The sequence below is a fragment of the Heterocephalus glaber genome, unplaced genomic scaffold (genome assembly GCF_053883595.1).
Source record: "Heterocephalus glaber isolate CG9 unplaced genomic scaffold, H.glaber_assembly_v1.0 deba00001429, whole genome shotgun sequence".
NCBI lineage: Eukaryota > Metazoa > Chordata > Mammalia > Rodentia > Bathyergidae > Heterocephalus > Heterocephalus glaber.
This window is the reverse complement of record NW_028258294.1, coordinates 33291177-33310153: the sequence shown is the minus strand read 5'-3', so window position 1 is coordinate 33310153 and position 18977 is coordinate 33291177. Positions and strand designations below refer to the sequence as shown.

General features: G+C 46.9%; 1 protein-coding gene across 4 annotated transcripts in view; it reads right to left on the bottom strand.

Annotated features, from left to right (window-relative positions):
* Cep164 (centrosomal protein 164) overlaps positions 1 to 18977 on the bottom strand; it is a 72387-nt gene that overhangs the window by 9308 nt on the left and 44102 nt on the right. For 3 of the 4 annotated variants that reach the window (XM_013076588.3, XM_013076589.3, XM_021237836.2), the window contains exons 11-20: positions 12757 to 12842; positions 11646 to 11801; positions 10826 to 10957; positions 6713 to 6922; positions 3325 to 3456; positions 3029 to 3245; positions 1940 to 2017; positions 1609 to 1740; positions 1189 to 1311; positions 47 to 190 (exon numbers count right to left, since the gene is read on the bottom strand). In XM_013076588.3, the coding sequence (XP_012932042.2) occupies positions 47 to 190; positions 1189 to 1311; positions 1609 to 1740; positions 1940 to 2017; positions 3029 to 3245; positions 3325 to 3456; positions 6713 to 6922; positions 10826 to 10957; positions 11646 to 11801; positions 12757 to 12842 (1410 nt within the window). The remainder of the gene's footprint in view (positions 1 to 46; positions 191 to 1188; positions 1312 to 1608; positions 1741 to 1939; positions 2018 to 3028; positions 3246 to 3324; positions 3457 to 6712; positions 6923 to 10825; positions 10958 to 11645; positions 11802 to 12756; positions 12843 to 18977) is intronic. The other variant, XM_013076592.3, reaches the window with a different exon arrangement.

Genomic DNA, 18977 nt, shown 5'->3' with positions numbered 1-18977 from the left:
CCACCCTGCACAGATGTGTACCAGTGGGCCCCACCCAGGCCTCAACCTGGTCCCGGTGCCGGTGCTGCAGGTGCTGGAGCTGCTGCTCCTGCTCCTGCCTCACAATCTCCAGTTCTCGCTCATGGGCTCTCTGAAGCCGCTCCAGCTCTGCAGTCAGGTGCCCCAGAAGGTCAGCCCGCTGCTTCCTCTCCTGTAAAGGCATGAGGAACTGTGGGTAGGAACCTGCGGGGCTCCTGGTACTTCCCAAATCAGTCTCCTCCACCTCTTCAGCCTCAGGCAGGTACAGTTGGGGTCACTACCTGCACCCCAAGGCCAGCTCTCAGTCCCAGCCCCCCTGACACCAGCAAACGAAGCAGATGTTGGTCAGACACCATGGAGGAATCCCCTTCCTGGCTCTGTGTACAACGTTTCCTCTTTAAGGGAAGAAAATTCATTCATCAATTATCACTAGTCCTCAGCAAGGTCAGAATTGCCTTGGGAAGGCAGGAGGCTAAATTTCATCGTGGGACTACAATGTCTGCCCCAGAGGACTGTAATCTGGGGTATGGATTCCAGCTACTGGAGCAGGAGCCTAAAAGTCCCCCGCAGGCCCAGCTGTGGTCTAAGGTCCCTACCTATCCACCCCCAACATGAGCAAGCCAAGCCAGCTAGTGACCACTCAAGTAACTGAACATTCCCACCTCAAGGCCAAAGATGAAGATGGGCCAATAATATCTAAATATTGTTTAGTTCTTACCAGTTTATTTCTTGGCTTCCTGAAATTTCCATTAGCCCTGGTGGCCTGCTGTTGGAATGACTAAAACTGAGGGCTTTGGAGTTGGACAGCTGTGCTGGAACCCTGACTCCCTTGCTAATTAGTGGATCTGGGGAAAGTGACTTGAACTCTCCAAGACTGAGAGTCCTCTTTTTTAAAATTGAGATAATGACAACACACACTTCCCAAGGCTGTTTCAAGGTCTCAAAGGGTGGAGATAGTAAAGAGCTTAGCACAGCGCAGGGCACACAGTGCAAGCTCAGTACGTCAGATACTATTTCATTAGAGAGCGTAGCCTGACTGAGAGCAGCAGCCTGCCATGAAGGGCGCCAGGGAGGAAAGCCCCCCATAATCCCTGACCACAGGTGGTTGCTTCCCCCACACACAGCTGGCTGGGAAGGCAGGGGGAGGGGGGAGGGATGCAGTCGAACTACCTCGGCTTCATACCGCTCTCGGGCCTCAGTCATGGCTTGCCAGTGCTCTTCCTTCATCTTGTCCAGCTTTCTCTCATGCTCCCTTTCCACCTCCTGGCGCTTCTCTCGCAGGAGGCTGCTGAGCTACAGGATGCACAGCAGGAATGCAGCATGCAGGACTGAGATGGGCAGCGCCGGGGCACCTCCCAAAGTCCCCATCCACACCACACACATACCTCACACACACCTCCCCAACACAGCTTCCCCATAAGCACAATGCCAGGTCCTAGGGACAGGAAGACCTGGCCCTGCAGCAAGCGAGGTGAAGAAATAGAACCCAAGTGCCAACCCCTGCTGAGCCATGCAAACAAAGTGGGGGCCACTCGAGACAGGATGGTCAACCAGACCACCATGCAGCCTGCAACACCAACCAGAACTTACCTCCTGCTCATACTCAATCACCTGGTGAGCCTTCTGGTGTGCTCTCTGCTCTGCCCACACAAGGTTTTCTTGAAGCTGGGCTGCCTCTTTCTGCTCAGCTTCCTCTATCTTCTTCTGGAGGCTGGAGACCACCTGAGGAGGTGCCATGTGATACTCAGGGACATGGTAGAGCCACCATGTGGGGACCCGCACTCAGGACCCCCACACCAATCCCAGGGGCCTGGAAGGAGAGGGAGGTTTGCGCCCTAGTGGCCAGAGATAAGATGTTCATCTGATGACCAGCATGAAGGAGTCCCGGGGTGAGTGGGCTGCCCTCTCAGCCCTGTCTCACCTCCCTGTGCTTGGCCTTCAGTGAGGAACAGAGCCTCTCCAGCTCAGCACTGTGCTCCTTCTCCAGCGCTGCCACTGCCTGGGGAGCAACAAAGGACCTGTGAGGAAGCTAGCCAGACAATGACCATAGGAAGGCAAAGTCAGGAAGACCACCCCAACCTCCTCCAAATGAGGGACTAAGAGAAATCACAGTATGCTGCTGTTCATTTGAAATAGCTCAGTCCCTCAGGGACTGCAACTGGCAAAAGGACAACATGAAGGCTGGAGCAGAGGGCCATTCCAGCAGGCCTCAGGTCCCATTCCCATGCCTGGCCTCTGGGTTAGCCATGGAAAGGATGATGTGGCTGTGAATAAGACCAAGCCAGGGAGGCTGGAGCACTGCATGTTCTCTCTAAACACCTGCAGACAATGACACCCCGTCACCTTGCTGCAGTTTTTCCATGTCTAACAGGTAACACTCACTGCTCACCAAAGGAAAAGAAATTTCTATATGGCCTGCCTGGCACATTGGTGTCTACCCTGGAGTTAGATCATCAGACTGAAGGGACAGGTAAGGACAGAGGAGAAAGCCCCTTCCAAGATGCTGCTCTCTCATTCTAAGACTGGAGAGAAAAGCAGGGAGACAAAAGCCTCTGAGCGACAGCTCAGGGACAGGGACAAGGACAGGAAGCCCTCATCTCAAGTCAAGTTGTCTGGTCTGGCTGATATTCTGTCAGTTGTGAAACCTTCCCAAACCACAGGACATTTCCCCCGAAAGCCTCTGATGACTCCCTGCCACTGATAATACCCAGCTGTCACTGCCAGTCCAGCCGGACCCTGGAGGGCCTCTGGACACCTGCTGCATCTTCTGCCAGGCCAAGGAGACCAGGGCCAGCCCCCGCAAAGAGCTGAGTCAGGTTTACAAAGAATAATGGACCCAGTCTGCTCGTTTCCCAGGCCTGCCTGCCTGCATGTGATACCACTGTGCCTGGTACCCCACCTTGACACTCACTCGCTCATTTGAGGCGTGCCCTTCTTCTTCCTCTGCCTCAGTCCCTCCCCAGACAGCCCAGAATCACAACAGATTGAGATCCCCATTTGACTTGCTCACTTCTTTCCTCTCCCCTTCCAGCTGCTCCCTCAGTTGCCACAAAGCCTCTTCCTTCTCGGTCTTCAAGGCAGCCCGTGCTGTCTCCTCCGAAGCCTCTAGCTCTTCCCTGAGTTGTTCAAGCGTCCACCTGCTTTTCTGTTCCAAGCTGGCCCTCTCAGCCTTTTGTAGGGCCTCAAACTCTTCTCTTAGCCTCTGCAGGGATACCTCCTGCTCGGCTCTGGGCAGAAAGAACAGGATGGGGACAGGCTCTGGAGTGTCACCTTCGTGGGGCTGCACGCCTCCCAGTGTGTACTCACCTGATTCGCTCCTCATCTGCTTCTGCACTAGACTGGACCTGGGCTCGGAGCCAGGAGAGCCTCTGACCCTCCTCCTCTTTCATCCGAGCTTCCTCCTCCTCAGTGGCTTTCTCCAGCTGCTCCTTCAGGGAACTGAGCAGCAAAAGAAAGGCAAATTGGTCAGAGGGTCCAGAGGTATTTCCTGCTCTATTCATATTCCCTGCCTCTCTGCCTTCAGGAGCCACACAACATCCCCAGTATTAAAGAGAAATCTAACCTCAGCCTCTGGGTTCATTGTGCCTCCCTATAATGCCTCCTTATGAGTGAACCTCACTCTTTACCACAGGAAGCAGATCTCAGGCTGTTTGGGCCCAGTACAGTGTCTCTTCACAGGCTCCTTCACCTACAGGTTCAACCTGGGTATGGCACTCACTCAAGGAAGGTTACAGCCACCCAACCTGACTCTGGATCTGATTCTTCCATTCCCCATCCTTAGAGACACCGTTCTAGGTGCATCAGAAGTGTCATCAACCCTAAATCCCACCACACTCTTCCTTGCCTCTTGGCCTCTGCTCATGCTAATTCCTCTGCCTAAAATTTTTTTTTCTCCTGAAAAACTCCTATTCATCACTTAACCCACAGCTCCTCCTCTCTGAGATGTCTTCCCAACGCTCTCAAAGTTCATCATTTCAACATCCCTACCACACTTTCTTTATGGACCTTTCTTATCCGGTGCCATCCTGATCACACATTGTAATTTATGTTTTCCTTGCAAGGCGGGGAGCTTCTTTAGAGCAAGAATATTGTTTTAAAATCTGTTATACCCTAAAAGCACACAAGGTATAACAGACATAAAGTGTGTCCTGGACTTGAAGAGCATCATCTGTCCCCAAACTGTAACCAAGCCGTGACAACCCATGAAAGGTATCTATCTACAGACCAGTGACTGACCATTTCACCCTAAGCACACAAACTACCCTGCTCACACAAACTACGGCCTTTTTGGGTACCTGCCCATGCAGCCCACAGTACCAAGAGATGTACACTATACACTCAGGGAATTCAGACCTAAAAACAACATTATTCCAAAGACAATTTCTTTGAAAAGCTCTGCAGTGAAATCCAAAGCCAAAAAAAGATTTAGGATTGTTTCCTATTTCAAGTTATCAGCACTACCACTCTCTTCCATTATGAGATGGAATTTGAGTTAAGCAAAAATCCTTCATTCTAGATTCCCAAGAAACCATTTCTCTTTTCCCCATAGCTAAATTTACACATAGCAACACAAAATGTTAGAGCTGGCAGGAACATTAGCAGTGAAGTCCAGTGTTTTCATTTATAAGTAAGAAACTGAGGGTCAGCCTGCCTGTCTTTTTCCACCTGCCTTCTCATTCAAGAAATATTTTTATGAGATCATCTGTGGCTTACACAATCTTCTACCCAGAGGAAGTTTCCCAGTAGAGAGGAAGCCCCATCCCATAGAAAACCTCTAGAGTAAACAGAAACAGGGTTCTCTTGATGAGCTACTCTGAAGAGAAACCAGGTAAGGCTCTACTTACAGAGAAATCACTTAGTCAAGACTGGCTAAAACTGAAGTTTCAACTGAAAATAAAAGCAAATGCTAACATTTATGGAGCATCCACCATGTTCCAGGCCCTGATCAGACATTTTCAGGATGCTACTGTTCACCACAAACTAGGATGGCTCTTGGAAGATCCCTAGGTTCAAGGACAGGGAATGGAAAGCATAGGAAGCCAAGCAAGGGTGGCCTGGGAGAGGGACAAGCTTGGTGGGCAGAGAAGGAGGCCCCACCAAGTCCCCTCCTCCTATATCTTAAGGTAAATGGAGGCCCAATCTGCTTGGGTAGGCCCCAGCCTCAATCTTTGTTTGCTAGAAGAGGATGGGGGGGGTGGGGGGGTGGAGGCTGGGGTCTGTTCTTTGGGAACATCCTAGAAGGGGACCCAAGGGGCCATGACAGAAGGACAGACTTTGCAGATCCTGTGTGGGCTCATGGGAGGGATTGCCCCCAACCCTCTCAGTGCTCAGGTGTTGGTTTTCTGTCCTATTTTTTCCAAATTAAGCATAAAGGTTTTATATACACACATATATACATGTATATAAAATATTTTCTATATTCTAATATTATATTCTATTACATTCTAATATATTATTGTATATTATATTTATATTTATTTTATTTTTCTGTATATGATCTAAAAATAATAACTCTTTACTCCTTTTGAATGTTCTGCCAAAAAGGACAGAAGTTATCTGTTAAAATGCCAAGTAAATGAAATACATTAGCGCTTTTTTATAACATCTTCACCACCCATGGACTTACCTTCTCAATGTCCATTTGCCCCCTTTTTTTTTCAATCCCCTTTTCCTTCCCCCTCCCTCCATCTCGATCCTCTTCTCATTTGAGATGACCTATCTCCCTACTTCCTATTATCTATCTCTTATTTTGCTCTTTGTCTTTTCTTTATCCATTCATCTGTTGATGGTCATAGAGACTGCTTTTAGGATTTAGGTATTATGAATCGTGCTGCTATAAACATGGATATGCATGTATCACTGTGATAGGATGTCTTTAACTCTTTCAGGAAGATATCTAGAAGGGGAATAGCTGGGTCAAATGGAATTTCTAGCTTTAGTTTTAGTTTTTTGAAGAATCTCTATACTGATTTCCATAGTGGTTGTACTAGTTTACAATCCCACCAACAATACAGAAAGGTTTCTTTTTCCCCGAAGTCTCTCCAGATTTATTATTTAATTTCTTGATGACAGCCATTCATTCTGGGATAAGATGGGATCTCAATGTTGTTTTAATTTGCGCTTCTCTAATGGCCAGCAACGTTGAACATTTCTTTATGTATTTATTGGCCATTTGTATTTCTTCTTCTGTGAAGTATCTATTTATTTCCCCTGGCTATTTTTTCATAGAGTCTTTCATTTTGAGGGGGTTTGATTTCTTAAGTTCTTTATAAATTCTAGATATTAGTTTCATTCTCTGAGGAAAAGCTAGAAAAGAAATTTTTCCCCAACCTGTAGGCTGTCTTTCCTTTTTTTTTTTTTTTTGGTACCGGGGATCGAACTTGGGTCCCTGTGCTTGTACACCAGGCGGTGAAACCACTGAGCTAAATCCCTGGCCCGTGTCTTTCCTTTTTTCTTATTAACAGAACCCTGATTTTATTTTAGCACCTAAAGAAGCTGTAGGACTGCATTTCCCAGTCTCCTTGCAACTAAGGCTGACCAATGAGATATTAGCAGAAATTATTGGGTAAAGTTTCTAGGAGGATCCTTGGTGGAACCATGGCATCCTAGTGGTGTCCAGGGCAAGAAAGGGGTGTCCCTCAATCCACATGGCCCTGAATAACCAAGGGAACAGGCCACAGGGGAGGACAAGGACCTAAGGGACTTCTCCTTTCTCTGGTGAAGCTGGAGCATCTCCTCTTCCTCCTCTTGCCACAGCTTTTCCCGCAGCTGCTGCATCTTCTCTTGCTGCAATTCCAGCAGCTGCTTCCGGTCTTTTTCAAGTTCCTGCGCCACTGCCTCTTCCATGACCTTTAGTGCAGGCTCTGCGAACTGTTTTGTGGGACCTGAAGGTTCTGTGGATGGCCTGCAGGAGGGGAACAGCTTATCACTGCAGAGTTACTATCCATCTACCTCCAACACTGAGTTCCAGGAAGACACAAAACATCCCACAGAGAATCCTAAGGGAGGGTCCAGGGTCAGAGCCACAATCCCAACTCAGGCCACACAGAACAGGCAAAACAATGCAGCCAACAACTGCACTATAGAACAAGCCCACTGTGGCTGAATAAGCCCAAGGCCCCAAGGAGAAGAGTAGCCCAAGGCAGGCTCTCATCACAGCTGGTAGGTTGTGACCTGAGGTTGAAATCTGAAGCTTAAGAATTGGTGGAAGCAGGGAGAGTGAAGTGCTGTCCCCAATGGATTTTTCCCCACAATGGCTCAGGGCCTTGTTTCCATGGCCCCACTAGGACTCTGCTTGCTCTATGAGATTCATGCCAGCTATCTGGAAACAGTCCCCAGAGACTGCTCTCTGCCTCCCAAACTGAGTGGAGACCAATGTACATGAACTCGCAGGAGAAGCAGCAACCCTGAAGTCTGCAACAGTCCTAGAAGCCAGGCACAGTGGCACACATCTGTAATCCTGGCTCTCTGAAAGGCTGAAGCAGGACGGTCACAAGTTTGAGCCCAGCTGGAGCAACTTAGCAAGACCCTGTCTCAAAATTAGAAAAAAAAAAAAAAAAAAGCTGAGGATATGGTGGTATAGCTCAGTGCAAAGGCTCTGGGTTCAGTTCCCAGTTCTGGGGGAAAACAGCCCATAGAGGTCCAGGAAATGGGAAACTCCCCTCCCTCACCACTAAGGGAGCCAGGCTGATCCTTCTGAGACAAAAATGTAGCAAAAGTGCAACAGCGGTTCTATGCTGTTTCCCCAGCAGGTTTTCATCTCCTCAGAGTTTATTCATTGTTTGAAAATGGGTGAAAGAAATTCAGAGCTAACCTGAATGCAGACACCGGTGGCAAGGAACATTGGTATTAGTTTACAAGATGTCTATATAGAGCAAGGAGGGTTGTTGTTTTGTTTTCCGGTTCTTCAAGGAATACTCAAAGTGAAAGTTAGAAAATCTCCAGCAATGAAAGCCTAAGCAGGATAGTGTTTCACATCCTGAAGTGACTTTCTTAAGACCAGTCCACGCTTGCACTCCCTAGTCCCTAAGCCATGAGACAAAATTTGATGCTCGGGCTGCAGGCCTGGCACAGTAGCTCAGTCCACCTCAGCAGGAACATGTGGGCAGAACCCAAATCAAAGAGGACCCAGCAAGAGTCAAACAGAGATGCTAGTCCCCCCTGCTGAGGACTCAAAGACACTTCTCCCCCCAGCTCTACACCATAGCAGATGGAAGGCAGCGGGCAGGAACAGATCAGAACAGCACAAGAAAACAGGGCTTAGGAATCCCACTGCAGCCCTTGATACCAGAGAGAGGAGGAGAAAAGCAGCTGAAATACCGTCAAGACCCATCCTTTCCTCTTTCCTAAAACCAGAACCGAGACCAGAATTGATCTTGAGCCACGCCTTCAAATCTTTTCTGCTCCTGGCTCCATGTCCTCTCCTTTCAGATCCTGGCTTCCTCTCAGTCCCCTGACAGTCTGACTGATGCAGATGTAAGTGACATGGCTGCCATCTCCTTTGAGAACACTGCCCTCGGAAAGAGCCTCCCCCCTGCAGCTCTCTGCCTCATCAACCCTCCAACTCATTTCCAACCTTGGCTGAAAACATCTTTTTTCCCTGCAATGGTACCTTAATGTCTGTCTCCCTTGTGGGCTGTGCAGCTATGTGGAGCCCCAGGGACCGATGCTGCAGGAAGATGGGGCATCAGATCGCATGGCAGCACATGCCCAGGCTGCATGCACCAATGAGCCTGCTCTTGCACCTGGCATGGCAAATGAGGCTGTTTTTCACTGGGCCTCTTCTGCCTCCCCGGGGTATCCAGAGTGCTTCGCTTATGTCCAACACAATGAACAACGCTCACAAGATCGAGGGGATGATTGGAAAGCTGAAGACACCAGAGGAAGAGGCAGGTCTGATTTCTAGGCCAGCCCACCAGGTGTCAGCCTTCATAAGACCCAGTTTCCAACAGTGAGTGACAAAGGGAAGGCTCTGTGGGGTATAATCAATTCCAGCTGGCCACCCAGTAACTTGGGGACATGGGGGACATTCGAGGGAAAGCAAGGTAGGAAGGCAGGGAGGGAGGAGAAACAGAGAGTGGAAGGTAGGAGAAATGTCACCCCAGAAACATTCTGAAGTGGTCGTACTACCAATAAAGCTGGGATTGGAATTAAAAGGATTGCATGTCCTGTCACATTCAACCCAGTGGTTTTAATTCACTTCCTATCTATCTCTCTGCAACCCTCACAAAAAACATTAAGAGACAAAGAAGAGGCTATCCCTGTGTCCCAGGCCCAGCCTTCTAGCCACTCTCTCTCACCTGCAACCTGTTCCTAACCCTTTTGTCCAGCTGTCAGGCACAGAACTGCTCCACCCAACACCCCAAAAACCAAGAGATGCCTCACGTGGCTAGGAAGATTAGTTAACAGGAAGTCATGAAGCCTGAAAAGACTCAGGAAAGGAAGAGAAGGCACTTCCTGAGGTGACAATGCGCCTGAGCCTGCAGTCAAGGAGAGTATCTTGAGAACCCAGCCCAGGCAGCATCACTGGGATGGGAGAAAAACACAAAGTCGGGGCATCAACCAGCCAAAGCAGCCAGCAGGAAACCAGAGCCTCAGGCTTTCCTCCAGAGGGAGGGTCAGAGGAAGAGGCCCCTCTGACCTCTGCCTAGATTTTCCTCTCTGAACGACATTCAGAAAGCACCCTGCTCTGCGTGTTACAGCCAGCAAGGTAACTTGGGAGGGTCACTTGATTCCCATGTTGCGGTTTCTCCACACAATGTATTGCTGTCTGAAAGATGTGGCTACCCTGCCCCTGCATGCCTTCTGCAATGTTACGGCAATCACATGCCATCATGAGCTCAGGTGCCCTGCAGCTCAGGGTGACACTGCCTGTGAGTCATCAGTGCAGAAACCTGTTTCTGCTCACAGTCAGCCCCAAGTCCTTTGTTCCTCTAGCTCACAGAAGGAACAATGCATAAATCGTGGTGCCTGTCTTTCCCCATCTAGAGAAAAGGCTACAAACCAAAAGGCAGAAGTCTGGGGCTGTAGTGATGAGAGTCTAGTCCTAACTCTATAACTAACTAGTGATTCAACCTTGGCCAAATCTCTGCACTCAGAGCCTCCATTTCCTTATCTGAAGAGTCTCAAAAGCATATTGAAGGGGCTGGGGATTTAGCTCAGTGGTTTCGCCACCTGCTGCGCAAGAGCAAGGACCCGAGTTCAATCCCCAGTACCAAAAAAAAAAAAAAAAAAAGCATATTGAGCTCTGAGCCCAGACACACAAAATATATCCTGTATACTGTGTAGTTCTGTTTATATAAAAGTGCAGAACAAGAAAAACGAATCTATAGATAGAAGCCACAAGAGTGGAGACCTGAAGTGGGTGGGCTGAGGGGACATGAGTAAACATTATCTGTCAGATCTGAGTGGTGGCTATGTGGTACGCACACATGCAAACAATCACCGACTCATACACTTCAGATCTGACCACCTCAATAAATAGTTTGCAAGAAAAAAACAGTGCTTGGTAGAAAAGGAACATGATTTATAGGATTTCTGCTAATGAACCAGAAGGGTGCCCTCTTATCTACCTCACACCTTGGGTCCTGGCCAGGAGCCCCAGGATCTAAGCTAACCCACACAAGGATCAGCAGTGGTGAGAGCATGGGGCTCTCAAGGCTGCACACAGAGCACCAGGGATGTAGTCTATCTCCCCCTGCACCTCACTTCCCAGGCCAGAGCAGCCCCTTCCCACCACCCAAGAATGGGCACTCCAGCAATCTATGTACAGTGAGGACAGGGACAGACACATAAAATTGGCCCTTACACCTCTGGAGAGACTGGTGGGATGGCACTGACTGCCACCCTCTCCTTGGGCTCCTCGGTCTCTTCCTGCCCAGGGCCCAGATCCTTGGACTGGCCCCTCTTGTGGGCAGCTGCTGGGCTTGGGGCCTGGTCCCTTGAGAACAATAAGGAAGCAACTGTGTTAAAGCCAGGGGAAAGGCAAGTGAAGGAAGTGCTCAATGGATGCTGCTGATCGAGCATCACTGCTACTTAGTCTCCCCAGTGCCTCATCCTAACCAGGTGACTCCTAAGACCAGCACCTTCTGCCTTCTGGGGGCAGAGGCACTGGCAAATGTGCACTGGACTCTGGACCAGGTTGGGATGAGAAGGTCCTCTCAGCTGTCTCAGTGAGCCCTGAGTGTGTACAGCTTCCCCTCGCTGGACCTAGCACACAGCAGGGCTCTAGCTGGTATGCTGAGTGACCAGACTGCTGACAAGTGAGGAGGGACAGGGAGAAAGGGCCCTCCTGGCAAGAAAGGAGCAGCCAAGGCAGTAGCAAAGACTCTGTCCCAATCCCTGGCAGAGAGGCCATGGGGACAGAAGAGAATCTTTAGTGAAGAGCTCCTAAGCTCCCCTGATCAGGCTGGCTACCCCAATTTCAACAGTAGACCGAGGAGAAGGATGAAGCAGATTTCCTCATTCTTCAGTTCCTGCTGCTGCTGCTGCTGCTGCTCCTCTGGCCCTGGCTCCAGCCTCCACCTCCAGGCCCACCCCACTCCTCTGTCTTCCTCTGTACCAGTGCAGACACCCATGGCACACAGAGGGGCCACCATGACCCAGGGGCACTTCTCCCTCACCCTTACCTCTGGAGGGACACCAGCAGGATGGGGCTGGTTACGGAGTCCTCCTCAGGCTCCCCTGCTTCCATCCACTCAGGGGTCTTTGGAGGCCCTTCTTCAGTGACCTGACTATGAAGGGGACTCTGGGGCCGCTCCCCATGTAGAAGTGGAGGAGACAACCTGGTTTGGTGAGCCAGAGCAGCAGTGTCAGACCCTCCATTTGGTGGAGAGTGGGAAGAGAATTTGGGAGTGCAGTGTGCATCGCTGGGTCAATGGCTGCTGCCCAGCTAGACCCCAACCCCTGCTCCAAACCCAGACAGCCGCAGGGCAAAGCAGCCAGATGTGCAGCAAGGAGACATTCCTTCTCTTTTTGCCTGGACTGCCTAGACTAAAATCAGGCTCTGCAGCTCCATGCGCTGCACCGGCTTGTCTAGGAGTGAGAACTGTACACACTCACATGCATGTCCATTCCCAGAGTGCACCATCACTAGGACTAGGGAGAAATGGAAGAACTAAGCGGAAAATAAAGAGAAAAAGAGATACCAGACTCGGCTGGTCAGATTATAGATATTCTATGAGGCTGTAGCATCAAGAAAGTAAGAATGCTGAGAGTTTTCCAAGGTCTAAGAGGAGGATGACTACTGTCCTTTCCCTTCCAGGGTGGCGGCCCTTCTCCATTCATAGGCTCAGGCCAGAGAAACTAGGAATCCCAGGGGGTCAGTCACACACACACACCACATTCATCTCTGAGCTCAGAATTGTAGTACCAACCCTGCAGCATGACTCCACTCCCCAGGCCTTTAACAGGCTACTTCAGTCCTGGCCTGGGACCAGGTGCACACAATATAATCAGCCCAACCCAGGGAGGAGGACAGAGCCTCAGCCCCACCATGGTGCCATGTGTAGTCCTGCCAAACAGTGCTTAACATTCCTATCATGCAGCTCCACAGGGTACACACACACACACACACACACACACTTTGCACAGCCTCCCAGCCAGTTCACCATCTGCCTTTAGGCAGGGGGCAAACTGAGCCACACCAACCACGAAAGTCAGGAATTCTGCCCAAGTCCACACCATCTTGAAGGCACACCATCCCTCAGCTCTCCAAGGATATCCTCCCACATATTATACCTCTCTGAGCCTTTGGACTGCTTGCTCTGGAGCTCTGCTCGGCTGGACTGGCTGCCATCCTGGTCTCCTCTTCCTAACCCCTGAGCCTGTAGACAAGAAGCAGCGGAAAGTATATTAGCAGGGTCTGCATTGTAGGGGTCTCCCCCTCCTGCTGACTCCATGCTTAGTAGAAAGCACTGAAGAAGTTCGATCCCCAGTACAAAAAAAAAAAGAAGGAAAGAAAGAAAGCATTGAAGAGTGGCTCTCAAGAGGCTAGGGGCCACATGGGACACAGAACCAAAGGCCTTCCTGTGATGGACCTTCCTGGGCCCTGACTAAGCCCCAGGCTCATAGTAGAGGAGGAAACATATGACCCCAACCACTACACACAGGGCCAGGGGCCTGGGGCAGAAAGGGAACACACAAGAAAAACAAAACCTGCCTCCTACTGCTGGAAGCCTGCACTGCCATCTGCAAAGAGAAAGCAGAGAGATCCCTGACCACCCACATCCACTGAGGTCTTGATCAACTGTGCCAATGATACTGCTAAAATTAAGTAGGCAGAATGGAGGGCAGCTGGTAAGTATATCAGAAAGAAAGGATCCTGGGGAGCTGAGTTCTTGGTGAAGCAACAGAAGGCTGTGCCCCAGAACAAAGGGGTGCCTTCTGGCATCTGGAAGGAGGCAGAGACTGGCATTCCTGCAACTGCTCCACTTGGGGCTTGCTGGGGACATGGGTCCCATCCCAGGACAATGACACCCACTCCCAGCCAGAGATTAACATCCATTCAAAAATAAGCCCCAAAATCTTATTTGAAACTGTGGATGTCTAGGCAAATTAAGCAAATTGGTTTAAAAAAAAAAAAAAAAAAAGGACTGGGGGGCTGGGGATTTAGCTCAGTGGTTCCACCACCTGCCTCACAAGCGTAAGGTCCCGAGTTCAATTCCTGGTACCAAAAAAAAAAAAAAAGATTATTTGTGATGATTCAAGTGTTTCCCAGAGTATAGCAGTGCAGTCAGCCTGGGGTCCACCCTCTGTGCTAGCACTTTCTGACTGGGAAGTCTGCCTCCTCCACTGTGCAGTGGGATAGCAAGCCATAGCACCCAGGGCTTCTGCTGAGGATCAAATGAGATCATGTACATAAGCCCAACTCCTGGCCCAGAGAAGGCACACCATGAATGTTAGCTGCTCTTCCCATATGCTTCTTCCTCTCCCCAAGACTGAGGCAAACAAAAAATAAAAAGGAAGAAAAGAAAAAGAAAAGCCTTTGCCAGTGCCAGTCCCCATTCTAGGACGTGTACTCCTTCTGTCACCCCAACAGGAGCCCCATCTGTTCTAGGACACAAGGGTGAACAGGAGAGATGGGCAGGAGACAGCTCACTCTATCTTCCCAAGAGGGGTCCCTAGCCCTGTGCCCACCCCCCACCCCCACCTCTCCACTGGCAGCCTGAGCCCCAGCAGCTGTGGCTAACTCTGCCATCTGGATGGGCAAGGAAGGGCATGGCTTGAGCTAACACCCAGCTCGCCCAAATTACATTAAAAATAGCAGTGCTGCCTGTGAGTACCTCGTGGTGCCTGCAGCAGAAGGGCTCCCTGCCAGGGCTGCCATTCCTCATCCCATCAGCCAAGCCAGAGCCTGCACACAACAACAGGGGCATGCAGCGCCCCCCAACCCCGCACCGTGCTTCCAGTACTCAACTCACAACATGTCTTCCTCTGAAATCCACACCAACCTCATCAAATATCTCCCTCTCTCACTTTTCAAGGAAAAAAAATGGCACAGGTCAACTCCATTTAACAAACTAACAAAGTGCAGTGATCATAGTAATTGAGGGACAGAGCCCTGAGTCAGAAAGGACTCCAGGGCTGTAAGCCAAGTACTATGAGGGAAAAGGCAGGCACACTGGAGGCGAGTAGCAGACCAAGTCTCTCTGCCTCATCCTTTCTTGTTTCATCTTCTGTATTTTTGAAAGAAACTGAACTAGCTCCCCAGCCAGAAAAAATGGAAACCTTGGGAGTATACCCAGAAAGAAGGTTCTCTGAGTGGAGTTTTACTTGCTTCCTAGACCTTTACACCCAAGAAAAGGAAGCAAAGCATTCTTCAGAAAGGAGAGACAGCAAGCAGATCCTGGGCCTCTGGCCTAAGAATGCTCAAGACACTGCGCCTCTATCCTTAAGTCAGCTCCAGGGTTTGGTCTGGTATAAAACCCAGGCCTCAGCTAAATAAAACATGGTGCATCCATACAGCAGGAGTCCATGCAACCAGTAAAAACAAAAGGGAGGTCTATATGAAATAATTCAGAGTCAATAAGTCAAGAGTCAATTCACAAATTTAAAGTACATATTGTCAAGCTTTTTTGGTAACACAATCTCAATTTTTTGTGGAAAGAAAAAAGAAGTTACAAATAGAAGTTACGTGTACACATACACAGAAAAATTTCTAAAAAGGCACATGAAAAATATTAATGAAAACCATTCATAATCCCTGCCTATGAGACGAAGGCTGCAGGAAATAGGACTTTGACCTGTATTATCTGAAATAATTTTACAATCACTTTTCTGATTTATTTTGAAATTCACTGTTTATAATTCATTATCTTGACTGTGATGAGTTTCAAAGGAATATACTGTACAAGGAGTGATGGAAAGATACAGTGCCCAGTTAAATTTTTTTTAATTTATTAAACTAAAAGACACATTGCCAAGAATGATGAAACAAATGTGTTCAAAGCAAGGAGAATATTTTGACTATTTTCAAAAGGGCTAATGGCAATGTGTCCTTTACGGTAATAAATTTTAAAATGTATACATTCACTGTATTTTATGATCATCCCTCATTAATCAAACATTTACAGTAATTTCTGTCAAATGAAACCATTACAGTGTGTTCTCATCCACCTTATTTACTGGATCTGGCACTGTGAGACTTCTGGCTCTTTTTCAAAGTCAAAATGACCATGAAAAGTAAATGTTTGAATTGATTCAGGCACTGAGGCAGCCATGACAGTGCAACCAAGGACACTCAAAAGAAGACTTTGCTTGCAGTGCAGAAGCTTTTTAACAAGATGAGATCCCAGTTGTTGATTCTTTGTGCTAGTTCTCGTGCAACTGAGATTTTGTTCATAAAAGTCTTTTCCTATGCCAATGTCTTCAAGAGTTCTACCTAACTTATCTTCCAGCAACTTTAGTGTTTCTGTCTTAATATTTAGATCTTTAATCCACTTTGATATTAGTTTAGTGCATGGTGATAAGTATGGGTCTAGTTTTAATCTTTGGCAGGTTGAAATCCAGTTTTTCCAACACCATTTTTAAATAGGCTATCTTTCCTCCAATGAGGGTGGTTGGCTCCTTTGTCAAAGATGAGGTGGCTAAGTATGTCTGGCATTGTTTCTGCATCTTCTAATCTATTCCACTGATCCTCGGCTCTGTTTCTTTGTCAGTACCATGCTGTTTTTATCACAGTAGCTTTGTAGTATAGTTTCAAGTTGGGGATTGTGATACCCTCAGCCATGTCTCTGTTGCCTAGAATTGATTTTGCTATTCTAGGTGTCTTCTGGTTCCAAATGAATTTTTGGATTGTTTTCTCTAGTTCTGTGAAATATATTGTTGGAATCTCAATCGACATTGCATTAAATCTATGTAGTAGTTTTGGAAGTATGGCCATTTTCACTGCATTGGTTCTTCCTACCCAGGAACAAGGGATGTCTTTCCATTTTCTTGTATCCTCTTTGATCTCTTTTTGCAGAGTGCTGTAGTTTTCAGTGTAGAGATCTTTTGCTTCCTTTGTGAGATTGATTCCTAGATATTTCATTTTTTGGATGCTATTGTAAAAGGAATTGTTTCCCTAATTTCTCTCTCAGTGAGTCTGCTATTTGTGTATAAGAAGGCTATTGTTTTTGAGTGTTGACCTTATATCCAGCTACTCTACTGAATCTGTCAATTAAGTCTAGAAGTCTTTTAGCCGAGTTTTTTGAGTCTTCTATGTAAAGTATCATATCATCAGCAAATAATGACAGTTTAACTTCTTCCTTTCCTATCTTTATTCCTTTTATTTCTTTCTCTTTTCTAATTGCTGTGGCTAATGTTTCCAGAACTATATTGAACAGGAGTGGTGATAGTGGGCATCCTTGTCTTGTTCCTGATTTTAGCATGAAAGTTTTCAGTTTTTGACCATTTGGTATGATGTTGGCTGTTGGTTTTTCATAAATAGCCTTAATCAGGTTGAGATAAAGACCTTCTATTCCAATTTTCTGTAGCGTTTTTATCATGAATGGGTGTTGGATTTTGTCAAATGCCTTTTCTGCATCTATCGAGATGATCATATGGTTTTTGTCCTTGACTCTGTTAATTTAGTGTATTACATTTATTGATTTTTGAATGTTGAACCATCCTTGCATCCCTGGGATAAATCCGACTTGGTCAGGGTGTATGATCATCTTGATGACCCTCTGTATTCTGTTTGCCAGTATCTTGTTGAGGATTTTTTGCATCAATGTTCATTAGGGAGATTGGTCTGTAATTCTCTTTTGGGGTTGGGTCTTTCTCTGGCTTTGGAATCAAAGTTAACACTTGCTTCCAGGAATGAATTTGGGAGACTTGCTTCCCTTTCAATTTCCTTGATAAGTTTAAAGAGTAATGGCGATAGTTCTTCTTTAAATGTCTTGTAGAATTCAGCAGTGAAGGCATCAGGACCTGGGCTTTTCTTTGTTGGTAAATTTTTTATTACATTTTCAATTTCACTCATTGTAATTGGGGTGTTTAGAATTTCTATATCTTCTATGGAATTAATATGAGAAAATGAAAAAATGGAAACAAAGTCCTTGTAAATAGGGAAGGATGGAGGGGTTGAAGGGAGGGCAGGGGAAGAGGGAAAAAATAAGAACCAAGAGAGTATGTAAAAGTGCATATCTCCAATGGTGAATGTCATTATATTGTACACCTAAAATGTACCAATAAAAGGATATACAAAAAAAAAAAAAGAATTTCTATATCTTCATTTAAATTTGACAATTCATATGTATCTAGGAATCTGTCCATTTCATCTGTGTTTTCCACTTTGTTAGAGTACAGGAAATCCTCTGGATTTCTGCTGGGTCTGTTGTGACTTCACCTTTTTTGTTCTTAATTGCATGGATTTGAGCCTTTTCTTTCCTTTTTTTGATAAGGTTGGCTAAAGGTTTATCAATTTTATTTATTCTTTCAAAAAATCAACTCTTTGACTCATTGATTCTTTGTATCATTCTCTTAGTCTCCATTGCATTGATTTCTGCTCTGATCTTTATAATTTCCTCTCTTGTACGACCTTTGCGTTTGTTATGCTCTTCTTTTTCTAGGAGCTTGAGGTTCTGCATTAGGTTATTTATCTGAGTTCTGTTTTCCTAATATGGGCATTCACTGCTATGAATTTCCCACACAGAACTGCTTTCATTGTGTCCCATAGATTCCTGTACGTTGTACTGGCATTATCATCAAGAAATCAACCAATAACAAATACTGGCAGGGGTGTGGAGAGAAAGGAACCCTTCTCCATTGTTGGTGGGAGTGCAGACTGGTGCAACCACTATGGAAATCAGTATCGAGATACCTCAAAGAACTAGGGCTAGAGGTCCCATTTGACCCAGCTATTCCCCTGCTGGGTATCTTCCCAAAAGAATTAAAAGAATCATACCACAGTGATATATGTGCACCCATGTTTATAGCGGCACAGTTTGTAATAGCTAAAGCTTGGAAACAGCCCAAGTGCCCATCAACGGGAAACTGGATAAAGAAGATCTGGTTTTTTTATAAAATGGAGTACTACTCAGACATAAAGAACAACAACCTAGAGACATTTATAGCTAAATGGATGCATATTGAGGCCATACTCTTAAGTGAAATAAATAGGGCACACATGTGTAAATACCGAATAGTTTCTCTGGTGTGAGAAACTGAAAGTGTAAATAAGGATTAAAACGAATAATTGATAATTTGAAATAGGAAAAGGTCCAAAGGTGTACGGGTGGTGGAAAGGGAAGGGGAAAGGGAAGAAGGGAAAGGAAAAATTATGAGAAAAGAAAAAAAATGGAAACGAAGTCTATGTAAACAGGGAAGGTTGGAAGGGGTGAAGGGCGCACAGGTAATGGGGAAAAAAATAAGAACCAAGATACATGAGGTGCAGGTACAAGCACCCAATGATAAATATAAACATACTGTATGCCTAAAATGTACCAATAAAAGGATTAAAAAAAAAAAGAAGACTGCTA